This window comes from Lipophrys pholis (genome assembly GCF_963383615.2).
Source record: "Lipophrys pholis genome assembly, chromosome: 4".
NCBI lineage: Eukaryota > Metazoa > Chordata > Actinopteri > Blenniiformes > Blenniidae > Lipophrys > Lipophrys pholis.
The window spans coordinates 23434339-23457129 of NC_137637.1; the positions used below are offsets into that span (position 1 = coordinate 23434339).

Genomic DNA, 22791 nt, shown 5'->3' on the forward strand with positions numbered 1-22791 from the left:
ACAAGTGCAAACTGTTGCAAACACAAAGTACACACGTGCAACTGAAAGAGAAAGATCTGAATCCAGGGATTTTTGTATCATGAGCACAAGTACATAAACAGCACCACAAACTACGAAACTGTGCCACCCTGATACAAAGATCTGTGAATCCTTCAGACAGCAGGCAGACCGAGGCGCGCGGGTGAAACCAGAGACAGTTGCGGCAGTCGCAGCCGGAGACTTTAACCACACAGCCGAGCTCAAGTGCCAGGGCAGAGCACTCACTTTCCCAGGAAATCCCACACCATGCCCCCTATCTGCTGGGGAGCAGCTGACACAGAAGGGAGCGGGTCAGGGGGAGCTCTGCCACCGGGACGAGGAATGAGGCGAGGGGCAGTGGAAGGGGGGCTGGTGTTTTTGGGTGGGGGGTTCGACAGAGAAAGAGTTGCAAAGGGGGAGATGAAGAGATCCAAGAATACAGAATTGGATTTGAGGTGAGATTAAAAAGGGGTTTGAGGCCAAGGTTGAAAGGTGTCAATGGCAGAGGGTGAAAAAAGAGACAGAAGGGCATGAAACAAGAAAAAGAAAGGGAAACAGGATGGAAGAAGGTGGGTAAAGATAGTAAAAAACAAAACAAAAAAGACAAGTACACTCAATTATTCAAGCACGACTAAAGAAACTATCATGACACTCAACACAGTGGAACAACAGTGAACCATAGAACTGGTTTGAACATTTAGAGATGGGTTTGTGACGTGAAGGAAAGGGTCGTCTTTATGACGCAGTTTATGATGTGATCCTCACGCTGTCCAACGATTCTTTATGGCAGTCTCAGTTTGAATCCTGCTCAAGTAAATGACAACAATCTCTTTCATTGGCCAAAGTGCGAAGCTCTTTCCAGTGTGGGGGCCGTGTACAACACATCACACTAATCCAGCCGAGGGTTGAAGAGGCCACTCGGTGTATTTATGCAGTCCATTAACTGAAATTCGCTCAACCTCTTCTATGAGGAGGTGACTGAGTGCTCTAACATCAAACCGAACACAGTGTCACCAGTTTTACAACGACTCTTCAGGTGCATCGCCATGCAGTACTGCAACTACGGTCCCTTTCAAGGTCTGAGTGTAGAATTCAAGACTACAGCTGATCCAGTGCAATGCACAAAGCAGACGACGAATAGAAAATCATACATTTTTATAATAAATTGAGTAGCCATAATTAGTAGAGGTGGCTTTATGTAAGCCAAACCACTGGAGATAAAAACTATCATTGATTCTATTATAGGACATATCTTGGAGATGAGTGCAATGTAAATTGTAAATGATTTAAAGTAAAATAAATATATCTATAGTGAATAGTTTCAAAACCAAAATCCCTTGAACTGAGGTCTGATGGGTTTGGTCCATAACTATTACAACCCGAATAATTACTAAAGAAGCCACGTTACTCCTTTTTAACCCACTTTAATATAGCACAAGGATATCTAACATGGTGGCTTAATAATAACAAAAAACAAACAAACCTTCAATAGTCTAATTGAGTTTTTCTTTAGATTGCTCATGTGTTCACGGGCAACGTCTGAACAACTGAATGCTTCAACATTTTCATTGTTTCACTCACATCACAAATAACATAAATATCAAACTAAGGTTTCCAGGCCTTAACTTACAGGTAGGAGCGCTTTACTGCTCACCAACACTCTTTTATCTTCAGCTGTCACTTTAGCTGAGTTACCCTGCAGCTCCGAATGGGGATATATATGCAGGGTAGTGTCACAGTAAAGACACTCTAATAGAGCCGGCCAGACCACAGCAGCAGGCATAGAAAACAATATAGCAGTAAGCAAAAGCATAAATAAATCCAATCAAACACTAAACATGAATAGCAAAAGTTAATTATTTTCTTTGATTTGCCATAAATGACACGTGAGTGATGTTTTATCTCTGTGTCCAGAGCTGCAAGGTGTGGTTTTAGTGACGTCAAATCTGTGCAGAACCCAACAACAAACAGAGAAGGCACTAATCGCGAGCAGCTTTGCTGTATCAATTCTGCTGAACTAGCAAACAAATCCTCTCATTACTTCTGTGTGTCATCAACGGTGCAACGGAGATAAGAGTGACAACCTTGCGAAGGGAACAAAAACAGTTACCTTTCCAGCTCAGCGATTTTCTTGTCCTTGTCATTTTTCTCAGTTTCCACTTCTCGCAGGATATCAAGGAGTCTCTCCACCTCCGTCTGAGCCTTGTTGGCTTCATCCTTGTAGTAGCCCACCTCTTTTTCCAGCAGCTTCACTCGGTCCACGTACTCCGGGTTCCCTCTGGGGCCCGACTGCTGCTCCACCTCATGGGCCTTCTGCATGAACAAGCCAATCACACATACAAACAAGCACACACGCAACAACGCACTCAGGTAACATGGCAAACGTGCAGCATGTTTTACTGCCCATGAAAAAAAAGAAAAAAAAAAAGATACTGACAGAACCCTGCGGACCAACTGTGCCTCAGAATATCTACTTTGCTTTCTGTCTCACTGTCTTTCTCAATGACTGAAGCAGAGTACAATGTTGTGGACGCAGGCATCATTACTGGCACTGGCTCATTAGCTTTCACAGAGCTATTATTTAGCTCCATTTAAATGGCCTTCTGAGACTCCCAGTCACTGTGTACATTTGGTGAGTGTGCAGAATGCAGCTCTGGGTGTTTGTGTGTGTTGTTGTGTGTTGGTTTTGTGTTTGTGAAGAAGAAGGAACAAGCAACAAATCAGTGGCAATTAAATGAAGGGTCATGCTTCTTTCTCGCTGGTTATCTGACACAAACTAACAAAGTGAGAGCTCTTCTCTTCTTTCTGATCAGTGTGAACCAAATGTCATCGTGATTGCAAGAGTTTGTAACTCTCCATGAATTACATCACAGCATTACACACACCATCCCAGAGACAATACGCAGCCACACATGTCAACACATGTCGCAGAGTTATACAGAGACATCCATCAGAGCACTGCGGAGATCTCCAACCACGGCCAAAATCTCAGATAACCGCACCACATCGAGACAAGAGAGAAGCGTGGCAACACTGACAGTGACAACATGCATCAAGGTTAACCAAGACATGCAAACTCCACGAAGCTGCACAGTCTCCGTCAGTCGAGTACAGAAAGAGAAGCAGGCGCCGACCGAGAATAAATCCGTTGAAAAACGTCATATTTTAAGCATGAGGAGCAACGTTGGCATTTACTTTGTGAGAGATCATTTTCATTGTGGGATATGTAAATTGAATAATCTCCAACTTCCACAAGGGTTGTATAAATAAACAAAATGCTAATAAAATGGGGCTTTTTAGAGAAAAAAAAAGGGTTTAAATTGGTCAGTTTTGTGACTGATGGTATATTTCAGTAAGGTGTTGACTTAATTGCCTTTGTTTGTTTACTTTCGATCTGCTCTACTTAGTTTTGTACCTGTGATTTTACCAAGCTCTTCAACAATGCATTTCATTGAATCAAGAGAGAACCTATTTTAGAAATTATATAAAAAAAATATATTGTAAAGCTTCCTTTGAATATTTAACCATGAAACACATCGAAATATGACTCCATTGTTCTTAACCCTAACCCAGGAATTAAATAAGCCGTCTATTTTTACTGTCTTCTCCCAGTGTAATCATGTATTCTGAAATGTTGGGAATTTTTTTTCTTTCAATTCTGCATTAAGAGAAAAGTGTCACATTGACCAATACATTAATGTAGTTGAACTAATCCCGGTTAAATACACTACAGAATCACATCACAGGTAAAATGACCTAAAACTAATGCAATCTAATCCAACAGTGCTCTATTAAATCCTCTGCCAGGTTTTGTTGAAATGATCATAGAAAGATGTTGAGGGACTTCTGTGGCTTCAGCTGTGCTGTGATGATTGAACTCCATTATCTTATAAGGAAACTTGTTTCTGTTGTTTTATCCAACTAATATCGCAGCAGATCTAACAACCGAGTCACTAACCTAGATAACAATACATCATCTAAAAAAAAAAAAAAAAACATCTTCTAAAGCATATGGTATATTAGGATATACGGACAGTTCTGTTGGAGTGCTGCATTAGTTTTAGCCAGGCATACCTAGTAATGGGGCAACAGAGTGGATTGGGACCTCATTTTAAACCTACAACACTGTATATTCAGAGAAGTTTCACCAAGTGTCACAGATACAAACAGTAATAGAAAGAATGTCACACAGGACTCCTGAGTGCAATATGAAGCTCAGTATATCTGTACAGTGCCATGAGCAACATGCATCTGTGTGACAGCAGGACCTGTGCTGGGATTTGGCACAATCGCCGTCTGGCATATCTCAGAGAGGTTATCAGTGTCCTCATGCTTTCAATATGTGCCTCGGAAAACTCAAAAGATGGGACTTACAGGATTGTTCATGTGACTGAATAGCTGCTCAGCTTGCTACATTTCAAACGAAGGGTTTGAGGGAGGGGGACATGGGGAAGGAGGGAGGGGAGGGAGGAGGAGGAGGAGGGAGGCCCCAGGAGAGTAAATGTTAGGATGTAAGTTGAGCCAGAGAGAACAGCAGACATCACATGACTGACAGATAAGTGACACAGTCTCAGTACAGCTGTTGTTACAGACTAACGGCAGCACAGCATGGACAAATGCAGAGGAACACACACAGAGGGATCGTCTGTGGGTTACGGAAAAGACAAGGAGGACGGGGGATTTGACCAACTGTCCGCTCCTCGCCGCACCCTGACAAAGCAGTTGACAGCCCAGTGCAGCAGAGGCAGCATGACGGCAGCCTCGAACAGTCTAAGCTTTGCATAACTCAAGTTCATGGTCTTGATCAGTTCAGACATTAAAGCTACGACAGCATATTACAGCCCCACGATTTGATAGTAACGTTAAAACATTGCCTTTTAAATTTATTCTTAATATACTAATTGTTCAACGAAGCACTTTGTCATCAACGTTTCAGCACGGAGACCCCATAAAATGTTGTATGAGTGTTATGTGATACCTGGGAATAAAGTGTATTTCTAGTACAAATGTGGAAGGGGATTGTTCCGGATGAGTCATCAAACATTTAACAGTGTTTTACAGGAAGGACAAATTAGGAGATTTGATATGTGAAAACACTGAAATTACAGTGTTTGGAATTTGTCAGATTTGAAGAAATAAATGGAGAAGCTCATAGACACAAGACAAAAACTACATAAATATAGTTTTCTATTGATAATTAATTTCTTACTTTCTTCTTGATGAATTGAGCTGAATAACATTTGGACTTTTCTCTAAACATATTGGATTTACTATCCAAGCTTTAAGGTGTTTTACATAAACTTAATGAAGAAAGAGTTTTAACAGTTTAGATATGTGGGGTATTTTGGATTATATATGCACCTTTCTGGCAGATTGGCATACAAATTGGGATCATTTAGAATATATTTCAATGTGAATTCTACACAACAAAAAGGTTGTTTTTCAAGCACAAAAACAAGTTATTTATCTATTTATTTTAAAGTTTAGTTTGTAATCATTTAACAGTCTCCATTCAGGTGGTCCCTGGACTCACAGCAAGTTAATTATTTTCTTCAGAGCAGCAGTGACGTCTTATCTTCAGTTCAGTACAAATAATGAGAGACATCTCTACAGTCTCCACTTCATTGCTTCAATAAGCAATTCACATTTCATTCAGTTTAATATTCAAATAACATTCTTCAAACTTTGAGCGAGTCTGCATCATTCCACATAAGCATAGATAACTGGGTACCTCATGCTTGAGCTTTCACTTATTAAACACAAATTTCCTGAGCCGATGAGGGAAGAAGAGGTTTATGGCTGTGGAATTTTATTTAATTTTATTTTTTTTACATGTATGATACAATGAAAAGCTTTAAAGCAGCTTACACAAGGCTCACATAAGAGGATCTCTTGGTATTTGACTTCTGTAGTGTTGTTGCCTTTCAAAAGTTGTTTAACTGTACAACAGTTTTTTTTTACAGCGACTGGGTCAGCAGGTTTGAAGGTTGTGTTAAAAGTATTGTAATCTATAATATTTGCTTCCAAACGGGTGATTGAAAGGTGCTGCAGCTAAAACTAGTAATGACATAGTTCACAAAATCTCATTGAAAGCGGCACATTACATTGTTAATGGGTGATTATGCACTGAGAGACACACACCTACCTTCTGCAACTGCGTCTCCAACTTACTACATTCCTCTTTTTTCTGTTCAATGGCAATCTCTAGTGACTTGAGCTTTGAGTCCTTCTTGAGGCCAGAGGAAGCCAGCGACGAGGCATGCTCTTTCAGATCGATTAGACTGGACTGCAGGTGAAAAGACAGTGAGCGCAGGTTTAACGCAGGCAGACCAGCAGCAGCAGCAGCAGCAGCAGCAGCAGCAGCAGCAGCAGCAGTAGCAGCAGCAGCAGCAGGTATAACTAGGCCAGAGTGCTGGAGGCGACTGCTTAAATGCCACAGAAAGGCCTACTGAAAGAAAGTGGTTTATTATGTGCATACAAAGAGGCATGGTGCATGCTCTACAGTAAAGTAGAGTAGACAAACACAACGGCACACCACATGTGCAATCCACTTTCATGCAGACACGCCCTTACAAAGAAAATCTCTTCATGGACCGACCTCTTTCTCAGTTAACTCTATCTGCAGGCTGTTGACCTTCTCCTTCAGGTCCTTGTTCTCCTTCTTATAGGAATCTACTTCTTCCAGGCGCTCTCTGTCTTCCCTCTCTCTTTGGTCCTTTAAACGCTCTATAATCCTTTCCTAATATGCACACAAACAGAGAAAAAATAGTCACATCCATATTGATTGCACTACCAACAATTACTTATTTAAAATGTAACCTTCATGTGAAACTCTTAAATGGGGCAGAATCCATCACGTAAAAGATTTGCTCATTTCCATTTTCTTAAAAAGAATTTACATGTGTTCAAACGCCACACGTTTCATACAAATCTTATGCAGTTTTATGTAACAAAACCCCCCTGTTTTCAACCACAAACACAATGACTCAATTTAAAGAGCACTGTTGGATTACTCCCACTAAAACATTGCAATTCCCAGTAAAAAAAAGAAAATTATAAATAGCAAATACGTTTATGGAAACATTTCAGAAAATATAATTTTACACCTTGAAATGTCATTGGACCCTTAGCTATTCCACAGATGAATATATTTGAATAAAAAAACAAAAAAACAAAAACAAATAGATAAAAACTATTTTATTATTATTATTGATTGATATTAATATTGATATTAAAGCTAATCTGATTTAAGGATATCTGAGTGGTGGTCACACGTCTCAGGGTCTAAAAATATTTACAAATGAATAAAAATATGAATGAGCTTAATAAACCAGTTGTGTGATGAAACATTAATGGTCTTTGAACAGCCAACCATTTCAATATTTAAATAGTTTCACCAGTTTATATGTATGGAGGAGAGGCTCCAAAACCACGAAAGAAGAAATCGGTGAATTTTAAACGGTGATATATCAATAAAAATCTGGAACATGTTAACACTGACATTGACCATGCTTCACATTAAACGACACGAATTATGTATTTAATCTGACTTTCTGTATAATATATTAATTCACATTTTGCTGAAATTTTATTCAGTGTTGAGCAGCTGTTTTTTTTTTTTTTTTTCATTAAATGTGGATAAAGTCATGAAAATATTATGGTGTCTAATTTTATTATATTTCAGTCTGTTAGTCCAAATCAGCTTCTTCTTCTTATTATTCTTATTAAATTAGAAAAGAGTATTTTAAATTATATTATCCATTATTATTACAAAAAAATGCATTTCAATGGTGCGGAGAGTACTGAGAGGCAAACACTCTCAGTTAAATAGACTAAACTTCCACCACTCTTTCAGCAGTAAGTAATGACTCACCAAATTCCACCAAGTTGTTAAAGAGGGTGTTAACAGTTGAAAGGCCTTTGGAAACAAAAGCGTTCATTCCATAGTGAGTCAGGCAATCGTCAGTATCGGTATTTTTATTTCAAAAGAGTTCACACGCTAATATTGCAGTTATCTGTAAGGAATATACAAGTTGAGGATTGTGACATCGGTCTTGGATGAACGAATTGCAAAAAGTAACAGAATTAAAATCAGAACTTATTATATTTTGACAGTTGATTAGTGCAGGCATGCCTACATCTTGAGTTTAAAGCGATGTCCTTGCTGTGTGCAAAAGTAACAGCGTTTTACACTGATTTAGCTTCTAAAATATAAATATATGATTATAAGATTGATCTCAGTGTTTTGCACACCTTCTCCAGGAAGCTTAGGTTCACATCCCAGTCAACAGTCACTGCAGCCAACCACATGCTCCAACACTCTGATCTACCTTCTCGGACAGCGCCTCCTCCAGGGTGGCCAGGGCAGTGTCTGTGTTACTGGAGTCCGTCTGCAGAGACTTCACTCTGTCCTTCAGGTTTCCCAGCTGCTTGTCTTTGTCCCGCAGCTGCTCCTGCAGGTTCTCAATCTGACGAGTGGAGGTGTCGCAGACAAGAGAGAAAACCAGCAGAGGTAAACAGCATGATCTCAAAACCAGAGTGGTGTTTAAACATGACATGACACCTGAAATTAGTGATTATCAAAATCTTTGATGATTAACACCCTATTTGGAGTCTGAATGGCACTGTGGGTTTATGGAGGAAAAAGAAGAAAAAAAAAACACTTTCTATTTTAGGAAGATATTTCACCAATATCTGTTTAGGAAGACTAGAACGCTCGGGCTGAGCCATGTGGGAATATGCACTGTCACGATAATTCTTTTTCAGATCAGTCGGCATCGATATATATCACGATATAAAAGAAATAACTACTTTTTGTCACTCTTGAATGTTCCCTGTTACTCCTAAGTGAGATTCTAAGATACCAGAAGGTTCATTTTTATTAAAATATTTATTTTCAGTCAAAGTAGCAACGAGCTGCTACTGTGGGCTTCTTGGCGTGGCTCTATTACAGCCAAATGATTGGTCCAGTACGGAGCAACTCTCATTATCATTGGCTATTCAAATTGTCTGTCACAACATTAACAGATGTAATCTATCGAAAAGTCTATCGACCATATTTCACATGTCTATCTAGGAAAAGTTATTTTGTGATATATATCTTCATTGCGTTTTTGCCCAGCCCTCAGTGGAGCACAATATATATCAAGTCAGTGTTTCGGAGCAAATGGGAACCGACAAATAAACTGCAGCATCGTAGAGTTTATAACAGACAAATAGCATCAAATAGGCACAACGGGAGACAAATAAAGATTTTGAATAGGTATGAGATGACAAGAAACGTCAGAGAAGAGATTAAGAGGGAGGGGAGGTGTGATCAAAAGACTGAAAAAAAAAAAAAAGCAAACGGGTGAGCAGGTTGTGGTGAGAGAGCGAGAGCGAGTAACACTCGGTGAGTATTTATAGCACACACACACACTAGAGCCAGTGAGGCAGAAATATCTTCTTGCTTGTCTTTCTATGGACACTTTTCCCCAGAGAGCACAAGACTCTCACACACTTAATGGAGAGAGTAACCACTCGGCTTTGTGTTTTCACAGTGACTGGTTGAGTCCAGGACACAAGAAGAACAACACAAGGCCCAACAACGTACTGAAATTTCAGATAGCATTTTGAGTAAAGCTACATTTTTCTCCAGACTACAGAGTCCAGAATAATACACAATAGGTATTGTGTTGTGCGTACTCCACCTTTCCACACTGGCGTTTTCTTCACCTCTGATTCTCACCTTCTTCTGCAGGACATTAATCTTCCTTTCCTTGACCTCGAGCATGTCCTTCATGTCCCTGATTTCTCCAGCAAGGGTGCCCTTCTCCTCCGTCAGGTCCTGCAGCTGCTTGGTTTTCTTGTTCAGGAAGGACTCCTTCTCTTCCAGACGCAGACGCAGGGCATCCACCTGGACAACAACACAGTCCACGAAAAGAGAAATTGAAACTTTAACTTTCTTTAGGAAAAACAGCTTTCAAAGTGCTTTTAACTATACATTAATCTTAATTCTTATGGAGTTCTGAACAGGAAGTTATTGATGGAAAACATAAAGCAGGAACTAATTATTTTAACTTGTTTGATGTTTGTCACGTCTAGATGGTGCTGTGACAGTATATAATAACTGAATCAGAATCAGAATCAGTTTTATTGGCCAGGTATGTTTAACATACAAGGAATTTAACTTCGGTAGACTGTGGAACTTTTTGTTTGTGGTGACCTGAAGTACAGTTCACTTAATGCTAAGCCCCCAAAGTAAACAAAGTGCTGATATGATTTGCAGTAATAAGTCTCAACTCCAGGGCAAAACCTACTATTTGCTCAGTTCGGTAGAGAATGAAAATGTCTGTAAGGCGGCGTATTGTTGGGGATGATTTACGGCATGTGTGCAAACATTGCAGAGTTTTTCAATACCTCTGTTTGCAGGATGGCAGCACGTTGCTCCTTGGCAGTGAGAGACTCTTTGAGCACCTCGATATGCTGTTTGCAGTCTGAGTTCTGGTTGTTGAGGGTCTCGAGCTTTGTTTGCAGAGCAAGTAGCTCCGACTCTTTCTTTGACAACTCTTGCTTCAATTGGTCAATCTGCACCAAAACATAAACAATACAATCTATTAACAAATACAGCAGTCATGGTTAGAAGGTCAGTGATCATGACCTCATAATGCATACGTGTGTCACAATTGTGTGTGTGTGTGTGTATAACCTTCTTTTTAACTAAATAGCGAGCTTAGTCAGAACAGCTTTTGCACTATTTTCATCAACACGCTTTTCTCTCATTAAAAATGCATTTGGGACTGACTCCCCTGCATGCATCATATATTATACATCGTCTCTATTCATGATTGATGAAAACAGATCCAAAAATAGAATAACAAAATGTGGCTGGTCTGTGCCTGGCCGACTAATACAGAGAGCTGTATGTAAACACGGAGTCAAAGCTTTGAAGAGACATATGAGCCCCAGAGAGCAGACACACTGATGTTCCGACACAATCACAGATTTTCGAAGGCAAAGCTAAAGGCTCCTCTGTAATACTCTAACTCTGAGATTCAGAAACAAGGTATCACATGACTGATCTGAAAACCAAGCAGGTGAGACCACTTTAATAAAAACTGAGCTGTCAGTGACTAATTTGAAAAAATAAAATAAAATAAATACTATATACAAATTTCACACTTGAAATCACTTTTGTTCCACTTCTTCTACATAATTCAGATTGTCGTTCATTAAGTGGCTCCAGGCGAATGATTGGCTTAAGTAATTAGCCTACATATTCAAACATAAAAAAGGTTCGCCTGGATTGCTGATTTTTCTTTCATTAGGAAAACTGCGGGTCAACCTCTCAACCACTGTTGGAGCCAATAGCAAAGACACTTTGCTATTGGCTCCATTCAAAGCATCTAACATCCAGATCAGCTTCTATTAGTGTCCTCTCTGCACAGAGTAGCTCAAGTATGAAGAACAATGTTGTGATCTTATATAAAGCACCAGTTTCACAACAGCAGAGTTTGTGCATGTAGTGTTGGATGCATGTACCTTGGTCTTCATAAACTTTGAGTGGTTCTTGTAGACCTCCATTTGTTTGATCTCTTCTTCTCTGTCTTCTGTGTTCAGTAAACCGTTTGCTTTCAGCATTTGGATCTCATCCTCCAGATCTCGAATGTTGCGCTCCAGTGAGGCAATTTTGGTGTCCTGCACACAAACATGCAGATAATGCAGATCTCAAAATCCAGACTTGCATGTCCACAAGTTGCACGATGCAAAAGACTTCAACTAAAGAGTCCGGGAAAGACAGAGAGAAGAAAAGTTCAGACAGAAATAAAGACACAGACAGAAAGGAGAGAGGAGAGATGTGAGGAGAAAAAAGGGAGAATAGAAAAGCTCTTTGGTCTGGCCGAGTGCAACTGCAGTATCTGTCGGTGAAATCAGAAGCTTTCTACCCAGCTCGTTGCAGCGGCTCACAGGATTAATCACCATTGGGAAATATTGAGCGCACATCCAGCACGGAGAGATCAGCCAGGACTCGGAGACAAACGTGCAGAGGGGAGAGAAAGAAAAGTAACAAGGCGCAGCTTTTGCCGTAGTTGCTTGCAGATCAATGCAGAATCCAGTCTCTGTACTGCGACTGTGAGTGCAGCTTTAGCTTCACGGCTTTTTAAATAAATAATACAACGTCTTTAAGATTAGCCATGGTCCATCTCCCTCTTCAGCAGAGCATAGAGCAACCGTGTTCCTTCCTGTCTTTCTCTCTTTTGGTGTCTCTCTTTCTCCCCTCCTGGTGTCTCTGAACTTATGAACTTGTGGCCGTCAGCAGGGTCAGTCATAGCCCACTGCAGTGGAACATGGGTAATGTGTCGTAATGAGGAATGATGAACTACCGAAGAAGGATCTCTGGGGTTAACGTCAATGCAAGAGCACTGCACATGTACATGCACTTCGCCCTGCTGCTGCAGCTCACCTCACTCTCTGTGTTACAAGACGAACATCAATGAACTAACAACGCTGCGATAGACACAAGACACCGTACCTTCAAAGAAGCGTGATTTTATTCCATCCACATGTAATCACTGGTACATCGACCTGGTCAGTAAATCTTCCTCATTATCTCTCTTTCCCTGCCTCTGAATGTCTCTCTCTCTCTACCTCCCTGCATACTGGCCTCTCACTGTCATAAACAACCACACCTGTTTCCATGGTAGCAGCAGCAGGCAGGCTATATACTGTGCACTGTCTCTGGTGAGTGAGGAGGAGAGGGCGGGAGAGGGATGTAGAAGAGAGTTGGAGGGAGGGAGGGGAGGAGGAAGGGATGGAGGATTATTCGTGCTTCCATCAGCATCAACACAGCAGAGCGAGAGAGGAGAGGGGGAACGATGCAGGGTCTTCCTGCACAGCACAGGAGGAGGAGGAGGAGGAGGAGGAGGAGGAGGCGGGACTTCCCTCACTGTGTGAAAATCAACAGGATCCTGACGCCCAGATGTCACATGACCACGCTGAGGGAGGCTGGGGCCTGCACAGTGTAGATCCAGCCGAGCAAGAGGGGCTGTGTCAGCTCAGCGATGATGTCATGATTTATTTTGAGGAAGTGATGTCAGGCCTCTGCAGTGAGGCAGTGGTTCAGGAGCTGGATGGTCCTGATATCTCTAGTGCCAAATCCAGCTGCTGTACAACAAGTGTTGATCTGCAGAGACATTTCCACCTACGATATATATGACATAGGCATATCTGGATCTTGAGTTTATGAATACTCCAACTGCATCCGTGGTAACAAAGCAGGTTCATGTAAAGCTGAATTTTCTTATAGCTGTAAAGAAATCAGTCATGTTAGTGGGCGAGGTCTCTGAAGCTGCAGCAATCCAAGTCCATTTATTTTAAATGTTTGCACAATTTATAATGCATGTTTTTCCCAGTATTTAAATGGCCTTTCAATGTTTACCTTGAAGCTTCAGGGCTTCATAAAACACTGAATATTATTTGCATGTTGTTCCCAAGCACTTCACAAACTGAATCGTTAGTTAACATCCAAATTGTTTAAATCCAGGATTTCGAAATTGTACAAAAAAAAAAAAAAAAATCCATGGAAAGAGCTTTTTGAAGGACATTTCTCCCAACCAAAACTAAACATTTTTCATAAATAAAGCGAGTGATTGAATCCGCTCTGTCCTTTATGTTATTCGGTATGGTCACAGCCCTGCAATGACTAGTTATTAACATCGCAGACATCACATTTGATTTTCTCCTTTGTCAAGCTCCATGTCTGGTCTGCCTTGTTTCGTTACATGTTTTGTTTATATTGGTGTACCCTTCATGCACTAAAAATACAAACATAGGCACATTTTCTGGTTTGGCTTAATTACTTTGGTGTCGTAAATGTCTGTACATGGGAATGTGTGAGATCCTGTGGACTGGACATTAATCCAGTGTCCCCTGTTTGTTATCTAATGTCAGCTGAGACAGGCCCCAGCCCCCGTAATCCTGACTTGGATGAAATGTTGATAGAAGTTGACAGAAGTGCTTGATTTGGTGACAAACATTGACCATTTCAAATAAAATCCACAAAATTTCACAGTATCGATCCTTATAAACTTATATTCTCATACAGTTAGAGATGAGAGACACAACATGCCATGTTTGAATGTTGAAGAGCTATTTACTGAGAAAACATATGTGATTCTTATGTAATGTGTGCGTTTCAGTCTGGAACGGCACCCAGCCACACAAGCGGACGATGTCGAGCAGCCATGTTGACTCGTGTTTATGTTTACACAACTACTTTGTGAGGTGATATGGTGTGTCTGTGTGAGTTGACAATTGACTCAGCTGCTGAGGATCACAATGACAACAATAGATTCAGCAGCACTGTGTGCATCAGCAGAGGCTGCAGTTTAAACATGCACTGAACATGAAAAAGGGTCTGTAAATGACGGTTTGTATATTACACATAGAAATAAACAGCACCTTTTGATTATTTTGAAGATGTGTGTGTGTGTGTGTGTGTGTGTGTGTGTGTGTGTGTGTGTGTGTGTGTGTGTGTGTGTGTGTGTGTGTGTGTGTGTGTGTGTGTGTGTGTGTGTGTGTGTGTGTTCAGTATTAATGTGACTCGAGTTCTTACTTTCATCTCTATGATAGTCTGCAGGGCCTTGGTTTTGCTTGGATCCTGGTGCAGCTGATTTCTTCTGTGCAGTTCCTTCAAGACATATAGATTGTACAGATACATAAAATTATTTGTTACATACACAGAGGGACTATATCTATCACTAAGTGTCTTTACACAATGTATGGAGAGCTCCAGGCATGTAGCCTGTTTGATGCTACTGACATGCTATTCAGTTTTCACTTATACATTACATAATCAGTACAATTTCGACTGAAGTGGATATTGATTTTGCAGCACCCAGCACTGCCATCTAGTGACACAAAAACAAAAGAACAGTTTTATTCACAAAGATCAACTGTATCTAATATATGACAGAGGATACCTCTCGCAGATGGATGTTCTCCTTCTCCTTTTGATCCAGAATGACCTCCAGGTGTCCGAGCTGGGCCTCTGCTTCAGCGATTCGCCTGGCTCGCTCCTGCTCTTCTTCCTCAGACGCTCTGCCCGGCCCGGGAGGCAGCCCTTTGCTCTGTAGCATCTCGAGCAGCTTTTTAATTGACTCGTCTCTGGCTCCAAGTGTCTGTTTCTGCGTTTCAATCCTCAGCTCCATCTCCTCCAGTGTCTTCCTCAGCAAGAACAGCTCCTTTGCCTGCCTGTCATGTTCGGCCTGCAAGCGACGGAAGTTCTCCTCTGTCAGCTCGATGGTGGTGAAGTGTTCAGAGCCAGATCGGTTTCCGCCCTCCTGCTGCAGCAGGTGGTTGAGGTCTCGCTGTGTGCGCAGCTCGTCCTGCAGGGCTTGGATGGTCATCTGGAGGTGCTGATGAACACACACATGAAACATGCGCGTATACACAACAAAGAAATTGAATCGATTTACAATTGATTTTCCTATGTCACACTTCACAAGGGTAAACTCTCCTAAGACACACACACATACACACACACGCACGCACGCACGCACGCACGCACGCACGCATGCACGCACGCACGCACGCACGCACACACACACACATACTTTGTGGTTTAAACTGGGCCATCATGGAGAACTTACACGGAACTTACCTCATCCCTTCTTTAGACACAAACAGGAATTATGTTGTTTTACTAAAAGCAAGAGATATTCATAATTGTTGAAAAAAAAAAGAAAAAGGTCACATTGAGCTCCTTTGGAAACACAAGTAGAAACTAAAGTATCCATACACTGTAATGAGGAAATACCCATAAAAAGGTGTGCATGTTTGTGAATTTGTGTCTGTCCACAATGGAAAGACATGGAGCCGCACACAACTACACTCAAGATATTTTATCGTTTGCGGGGATGCTGGTTCAGGGTTTAAGGGAATTTTAATAATTGGGCCAATTTTCTGCCAAAGAATGACTCAGGTTTGGTGTTAACAGTTTCTCTATGATGAGGAAGAAATAAAGAAACACAGATCAATCTATGTCCAGAAATTGGCCCACTCGGGTTTTAGAGGGGTGGACAGGCAGCTATAGGGGTTATAGGGTTTGCGGGACAAGGAATGGAGCACCAGACATTTTTAGACTTGTGTGATTAAACTAATCACTTCGTAGTGGTACAGACACATACAATGGTTCATGGGAGAAGGGGGTAGACTGAATTGCTGAAAATATTTCACGCTCAATTCGAGGTCACAGGATTTGTAGGAAAAGAGAGGTTTTATGGTGCAAAGGGATCGCCAGGTGTCTGAAAATACACGCCACACTGAAGGTGACTCTATGTTGTGCACGCAACACGCGGTGCAAACATAGGGACAAACCTTGGTTCTCCTGGCATCCAGCAGCTGCAGAGCATGGGCAGAATGAACAGAAAAACAAATGTATGGTGAAAACAGAGCGTCAGAGCTTGATGCAACAAAGATGGATGATCAAAACAAACCAGCCAGAGTTAGGATAAATAAAAAAAATAAAAAATGACAGCTGCCAATTTATCAGTCTTCAGCCATCAGTCAGTATAGCATATTCACAAGGGACCTTTTTCACAACAGTTACCCAGGCTTGTCACAGCAGGAAAATTACAGGTGAATGAATCATTCCGATAAAAGCTGTAATTCAGTGCCTGGTATTGTGCGTTTCCAATTCTTCAGCATGACTTCCTAAAAACTCTGTCATTGTCGGGAAAATTTGTTTCACCTCTGCTTTTTTTCTCCCATAACAAGTCAATTTATCAGCTGTGAAAGAAAGTCAGTGTACCAGTGGACAAACTGTGACTTAATCAAAGTAACCTTTCTGGAAAGACGTGAAAACAAAACAAAACAAAAATAAAAGTGACATGGTTTAGTGTGTAGATTGCAAGCAAGAGACACAAATTCTGAAAGACATTTTCAAAAGGCAATATTTACGAAACTGATGAGTTGAAAATCCTTAACACGAAGCCAAAGTCTCAAACTATTAAAAGATATAACACAGAGACACATGGTGTAAAGTGAATACTGCAAAAAAGTAGAGAAAAAAGAGAAATGACATATGGTTGAAACAATCAGGCCACCAGAATATGAAGAACAATGAGGGAATCAGACACTGGGAGGAACACAGAAAAAAAACACCGGATGATAGAGGAGAGTTGTCCATCCATCAATCCTCTATATCGCTTTATCCTGTGCAGGGTTGCCGGAGCCAAACCCAGCAAACTCTGGGCGAGGGCAGGATACACCCTGGACAGGTCACTAGTCCATCAAAGGGCAGAAGAGTTGCAACTGATAGATCATAATGGAAAGCGCCAACATTGAAGACGTAATTTGAACATAAAGTTATACAAGTAATAAAACCAGTGGCATGGATTGACAAAATTATGTTTTAGTGTCACAGACTGAACTGATAGCTGAGCTGTCACAATCAGTCATTCATTGTTATTGATTAGTGAATCAACATAACATAAAACTGTGACTTTGTAGACCAAGAGCAATAACCACCATGTGTTAGTTCAGACTCACTGTAAATAGTATGCTTTAATATGAGCAAATACAACAATAAGATCGGTGAAAGGAAAAATGGTTCATCAAAAAAAATTACTTGTCAATTACTTCAGTGCGTGACTGAATGTGAAGCTTTTCCAGCCATCGGGAGGCGCTAGATGTGCTGCCAGCAGATGCTGCTGGGCTTTTTCAGCAAAACTGCGACGACAAACAACAGTTTTGGTCACACTTCCCTTCTGTGTGTCACTGCCATTTGGTCCGGCAACAGAAACCAGCACAAACACGTCAAATTCCCAATTTTCACACGTCCTTCATCAGCTGATTAACACGCAGTACACACTGTCATGTGCTTCACTAATGTCATGGCTCAGAAATGTAGTTTACACAAGAGAAGTCCTTTGTGTGCAAAGTTCTAACTCTGAAATATTGGACGTCCTATTCATCATTATTATAAATAACTCAATTTTACTCAGACATAATTAAACAGAATGAACCAGGACAAACATGAAATTGCTACAGTGGTTGCAACCTGATTTAAACCCAAACCCTTTTCTCGCTGATGACATCTGCTCACATTTTTCCTCCTCTTTTCTGCCCATTCTCTCCTCCCTGATCAATAGGCTGCCCTCCTGGAACTAAACTACAGGAGGCAGTCCAATGGCCCCATTTGCATAATTGCACTGTGGGTTGAAATGACTACATGGCGAATTCTCACAATTCCCCTCTCGCCCAGGGCGGAAAAGAAGCAGCTCCTGTGAGTCAGCTATGACTCAGCGGATATTGGAGAGGTGGTCCCTCCCTGTTTCACCAAAAGCTCCTTTTTTAGTTGCATATTCTGAAAAATCTGATTCCAGAGGTTTCACCAGAGTCATCGAGTGATGTTGAGCTCCAGTCGCTCCCTCTCCTCCTGACACATGCAGCATCTCGGGGAACCAGCTGTCATAAATCCTGTAGTGCAGAAAGAGGGAATCCTTCAGAGAGCTTCCACAAAGTCTTCGGCTGTTCTTACGAGTGTCTTCACAAAATATTTTGGTACTCCATCTCACAGGTGATCGTATTTCACTGGAGGTACTGCCATTTTAGACACAGCAGAGGAAAGATCCCTGAAATCTCCATATTATATTTCGTACTTATGAGACAATACCTGAATCGATTTCTAGGAGCCGTACAGCAGTATATAGTATTCAGACTTTTTTCCAAATGAACATGGAATATGACTCATGGGAAAAAAAAAAAAGTGTTATTAATGTAAACTGTTAAAAAAATACTCTTTCCACACACTGACGCTCTAATGACATTTACATAAGTGTTTTACTGGGTGGCACATGAACAAGCTTCTGTATGTTTGGCGTACCGTGTGTGTGTGTGTGTGTGTGTGTGTGTGTGTGTGTGTGTGTGTGTGTGTGTGTGTGTGTGTGTGTGTGTGTGTGTGTGCGTGTGTGTGTCTGAGTCGGAGCAGCCTACTGCTCACTACATTCCTAATCTCTGTTTTCTATGTCGTGATGGCTGACAATACACAATTATACACCCACATTGCGTCAGCGGACGCTGCATTTATTCATCTCTACTCAGCTACAAGAATGTTGGAGAGTGGTGTGAATGCAGAAATGTGAGAGACGGGACAGCACACAGAGGTTAACACAAGAGTCAGTGCTGAAAAATGTTCTCTTCACAATACCTTTATATGTTGATACATATGCACAAGCTCATTGTAATGTTTTGTTTACTTTGCGATCTATTTTGGGAACAAATAACAAATAATAAATACACAGCAGGTATTAGAACGGCTCTTTATTGTTGAGAACACCCACGAGTAATATTCAATCTTTATTTAGTTTTACAAAACAAACCACTGAATGCCATTGTTTACTTTGTGTCAAAGTGTCACTATGAGGAGGGATATTAACGCCTCATACTTCAGAAGCCTTAAAGGTCTGGTCACACACAATTTTAGGTACAATTTACCATAAATATAAGATTTATAAGATTTATAAGTTTTAAGTAACATCAGGTTAATCCTGATAAAAAAATAAATAAAATCAGTGATAATAGAGAATCTTGCCAAATAAGGAATCGACACAACAAGGCTGGAAACTCTCACACTTCGAGTGAGACATGAGAGCATGTGAGCGCATGTGAGCGCATGTGTCTACATGTGCGTACATGCCGTGCAGGGCCTTGCCTCTCAATGTTCCCTGCTCACCTTCATTCTCATCAGGTCTCAGGATTCTGAGGCATTCAGTCAGTTGCTCATCTTATAAATGGAAACTTCCTTATTGGAAAGACGTTTTCTCCCTCAATAATAAGCTTTTCACTCTGGCTAACTGGATAAACTCCTTCCATAAATGACAGAAGAGCAGGATTTTAGCCTTAGAAAGGATAATAGTGATTTCAGCAGAGAAAAGTGCGTAGGACCTTTGTTGTGATTTTGACAACAGGAGCTCACAGTGTTTTTAGTAAAGATATATTTGGATGTGATCAGTTTTACAGATAGAAAATACAAAACTGCTCAGGAGCAATGGATCTAAAAAGATCAATAATTATGTTCCTCTATAGACCATGAATATCTACTGTCTGTCTATCTATCTATCTATCTATCTATCTATCTATCTATCTATCTATCTATCTATCTATCTATCTATCTATCTATCTATCTATCTATCTATCTATCTATCTACCCATCTATCTATCATAAAAAATTATTTGTTTTTGGAATTATTGTTCAGTAATATTATTTGCTGGCCTCTCAGTAGCATTTAGTCCTTTCCATTTATGTTAATGATGATGCATGACACGTGTTTTATTTGACTGGACGGTTGGCAAACATGATGTTTCTATTTCAAAATGTGAATGATTTCACTTTTGCAACCTTTAAGCTTTTATTTGATTAACAAAAAATGTAAAAACAAAACGGTTGAAACATTTTGTTATACCTTTTTTGAGCAATACTTTGACTTAAGACATTTCATTTACCTGTTAAGGTAAGTGTTTTTTTCACTCTTGGAAAAGCTCTTATATAGTATAAACTTGTGGGATTCTTGACAGGAAGACACCAGCCAACTGTGTTATCCCAGATATTCAGTTCTTCCACTCTAATCTTACCATCGCTTCTCTCTGTAAACATTGCCATGCTTTTCTGCATTTTGAGGAGAGAAACTTGTCAATTCAACAAGCAGCGGCCATCTTACGTGCTCAGATGGGGAGTAGGTTGTTTGCCACAAGAAGAAAATGACTATTTATAAATAATTTCACGGGTACTGAAAGTGTCATGACGCCTCTATAGCATCAATATGACATGTAAGCATCGCAGTATTGATTGTGTATATGTCACACAGTAAAATGAGCTTACAGTAATGTCAAATCAACATATTGTATTACGTGTGTTCACGTGTGAATCACAAAAGCAAACAATTAACTATAGAAATAACTTTCTCACACACAATAAAGCCTGGTGGTGACACTATTCAGGTATAGAAGCTGGCACAAATATACAAAGACAAAAACCTCTGATATCATCTAACTCGACAAACAGACAGTACTGCCCACACGCTGTATGCTATATATATATCCTATACACACGTACAAATGCTTTATCATGGGGTGCTCTAAATACACTAAACCACCTGCAGTATGTCCAAACCCAATGGCCCACACAGCTTACATGTTTACACTTGGATGTTATAACTGGCAGTGAAAACCGAAAACACATGTTTTTTAAGGTGTTGCGACCACACAGACAGAGCTGAGTGATTTAAGGAGCTCAGCCTCCATTTTTGAGGGAACTGTTGATGAGGGCTGACGTGGTGGCTGAGCAGCAGTGGTCATGACTCAGACAGATATGCTACACTCTAGCACACGCACACGCACACGCACACGCACACGCACACGCACACACACACACACACACACACACACACACACACACACACACACACACACACACACACACACACACACACACACACACACACACACACACAAAAATTCAGTAAAATTCAAGTCAAACAGATGAGCGTGATACAAGCGTGAGCCGGTAGCGTGATACCTTAAAACTGTAGCAAACGAAACAGTTGTGGGCTGATCTTTACCGCGAATCAAGAGCAACGAAGGTCTCTCTTAGGGGTCTGCAGCCTATGGTTGGTACTGGACTTCCAGTGGAGGCAGAGGTTTTAGAAAGCTGATGAAAGACATACTCTAATGCCTGAATGGATTCATGGTTTTCTGGAAATATTGTGAAAAGAAGTGCACATTCCCAAATCTTTAGTTTCACCAGATAAATAATGCATGATATTTACTCAAGCTGATCGAGGCCCGAGGCACCTGATGCGATTGTGAGGGGTGCTACAACACAAATTTAAGGTTTGGCCTCAAATTACTCCATTATTAATGAAGCAATTTGCTTCTCAGTCAGCCTCTCAACAAACCCAGTGGGTGTGACCAACCCATCCCACCATAAGCACACACTTACATAAGGATGCCTTCCAGCACAGAAATCAAGTTAGAAAAGGGTAATTATAGTAACAAGGCACGTCTGCCTTTTATTAACTGACATACTTCATTAATGAACTATACCAGGAGGGATATAAATATCACTCAGTGCAGAGGGAGGGCCAACACCGGACATGGCGAAAGATTGAAATAAATAAATAAATCTGTCTTTGTATTGACCACAAAGGGATGAAAGCCTACACTGTACGTATATAGCTTTCATATTCTGCTCCTACAATGTATGAAGCCAGACTAAAAATACATACAAGAATTCAAGCCCTGGCATTAAATACCACTAAAAGGAGAAAATAGGCAAAATGATCAATTGCTTTGACCGTGTCACTTTAGTGGTGTTGGTTTATACTGAAGTGGCACATTTTCCTCTGAGAACACTGCATGTTGTATATTATAAAGGTACATCTGCTCCCCATATGGAACACTGGCAGGTGTACCATCGCTTCGCGAGGCATCCTTCCCTATAACAGCCTGATTTAATGCTGGCTCCTGTTAACTCCAGGTTGATCAGTCAGTCAGAAACAATTTGTTTTAGCTAAGTGTATTCTTTTACATAAATCCAGACAGCTGTGCAGATGAACATGTCTCATGTCACAGGCCCACTAATGGTATCCTGCTATGACCTTGAAAGGCAGAATGACAGCGTCTGCCACTTTGAGTAATGAGCAGCCCACTGGCTGCTTCGCGCCCCCAAACATCACTTAAACAGACAGACTGACAGAAATGTGGACATACTGTTGCACAAATTCCGACCAGCTT

At 40.8% G+C, this 22791-nt stretch overlaps 1 protein-coding gene across 1 annotated transcript in view; it reads right to left on the bottom strand.

Moving 5' to 3' along the window:
* The window catches only part of erc2 (ELKS/RAB6-interacting/CAST family member 2), a gene marked incomplete at its 3' end in the record, with an annotated part of 35111 nt that overhangs the window by 5393 nt on the left and 6927 nt on the right, over positions 1–22791 (bottom strand). Inside the window, exons 3-14 of the mRNA XM_080460621.1 lie at positions 16375–16398; positions 14979–15413; positions 14612–14686; positions 11539–11694; positions 10417–10584; positions 9746–9913; positions 8349–8486; positions 6617–6757; positions 6164–6304; positions 4393–4428; positions 2129–2331; positions 265–387 (exon numbers count right to left, since the gene is read on the bottom strand). Of these exons, the coding sequence (XP_080316747.1) occupies positions 265–387; positions 2129–2331; positions 4393–4428; positions 6164–6304; positions 6617–6757; positions 8349–8486; positions 9746–9913; positions 10417–10584; positions 11539–11694; positions 14612–14686; positions 14979–15413; positions 16375–16398 (1808 nt within the window). The remainder of the gene's footprint in view (positions 1–264; positions 388–2128; positions 2332–4392; positions 4429–6163; positions 6305–6616; positions 6758–8348; positions 8487–9745; positions 9914–10416; positions 10585–11538; positions 11695–14611; positions 14687–14978; positions 15414–16374; positions 16399–22791) is intronic.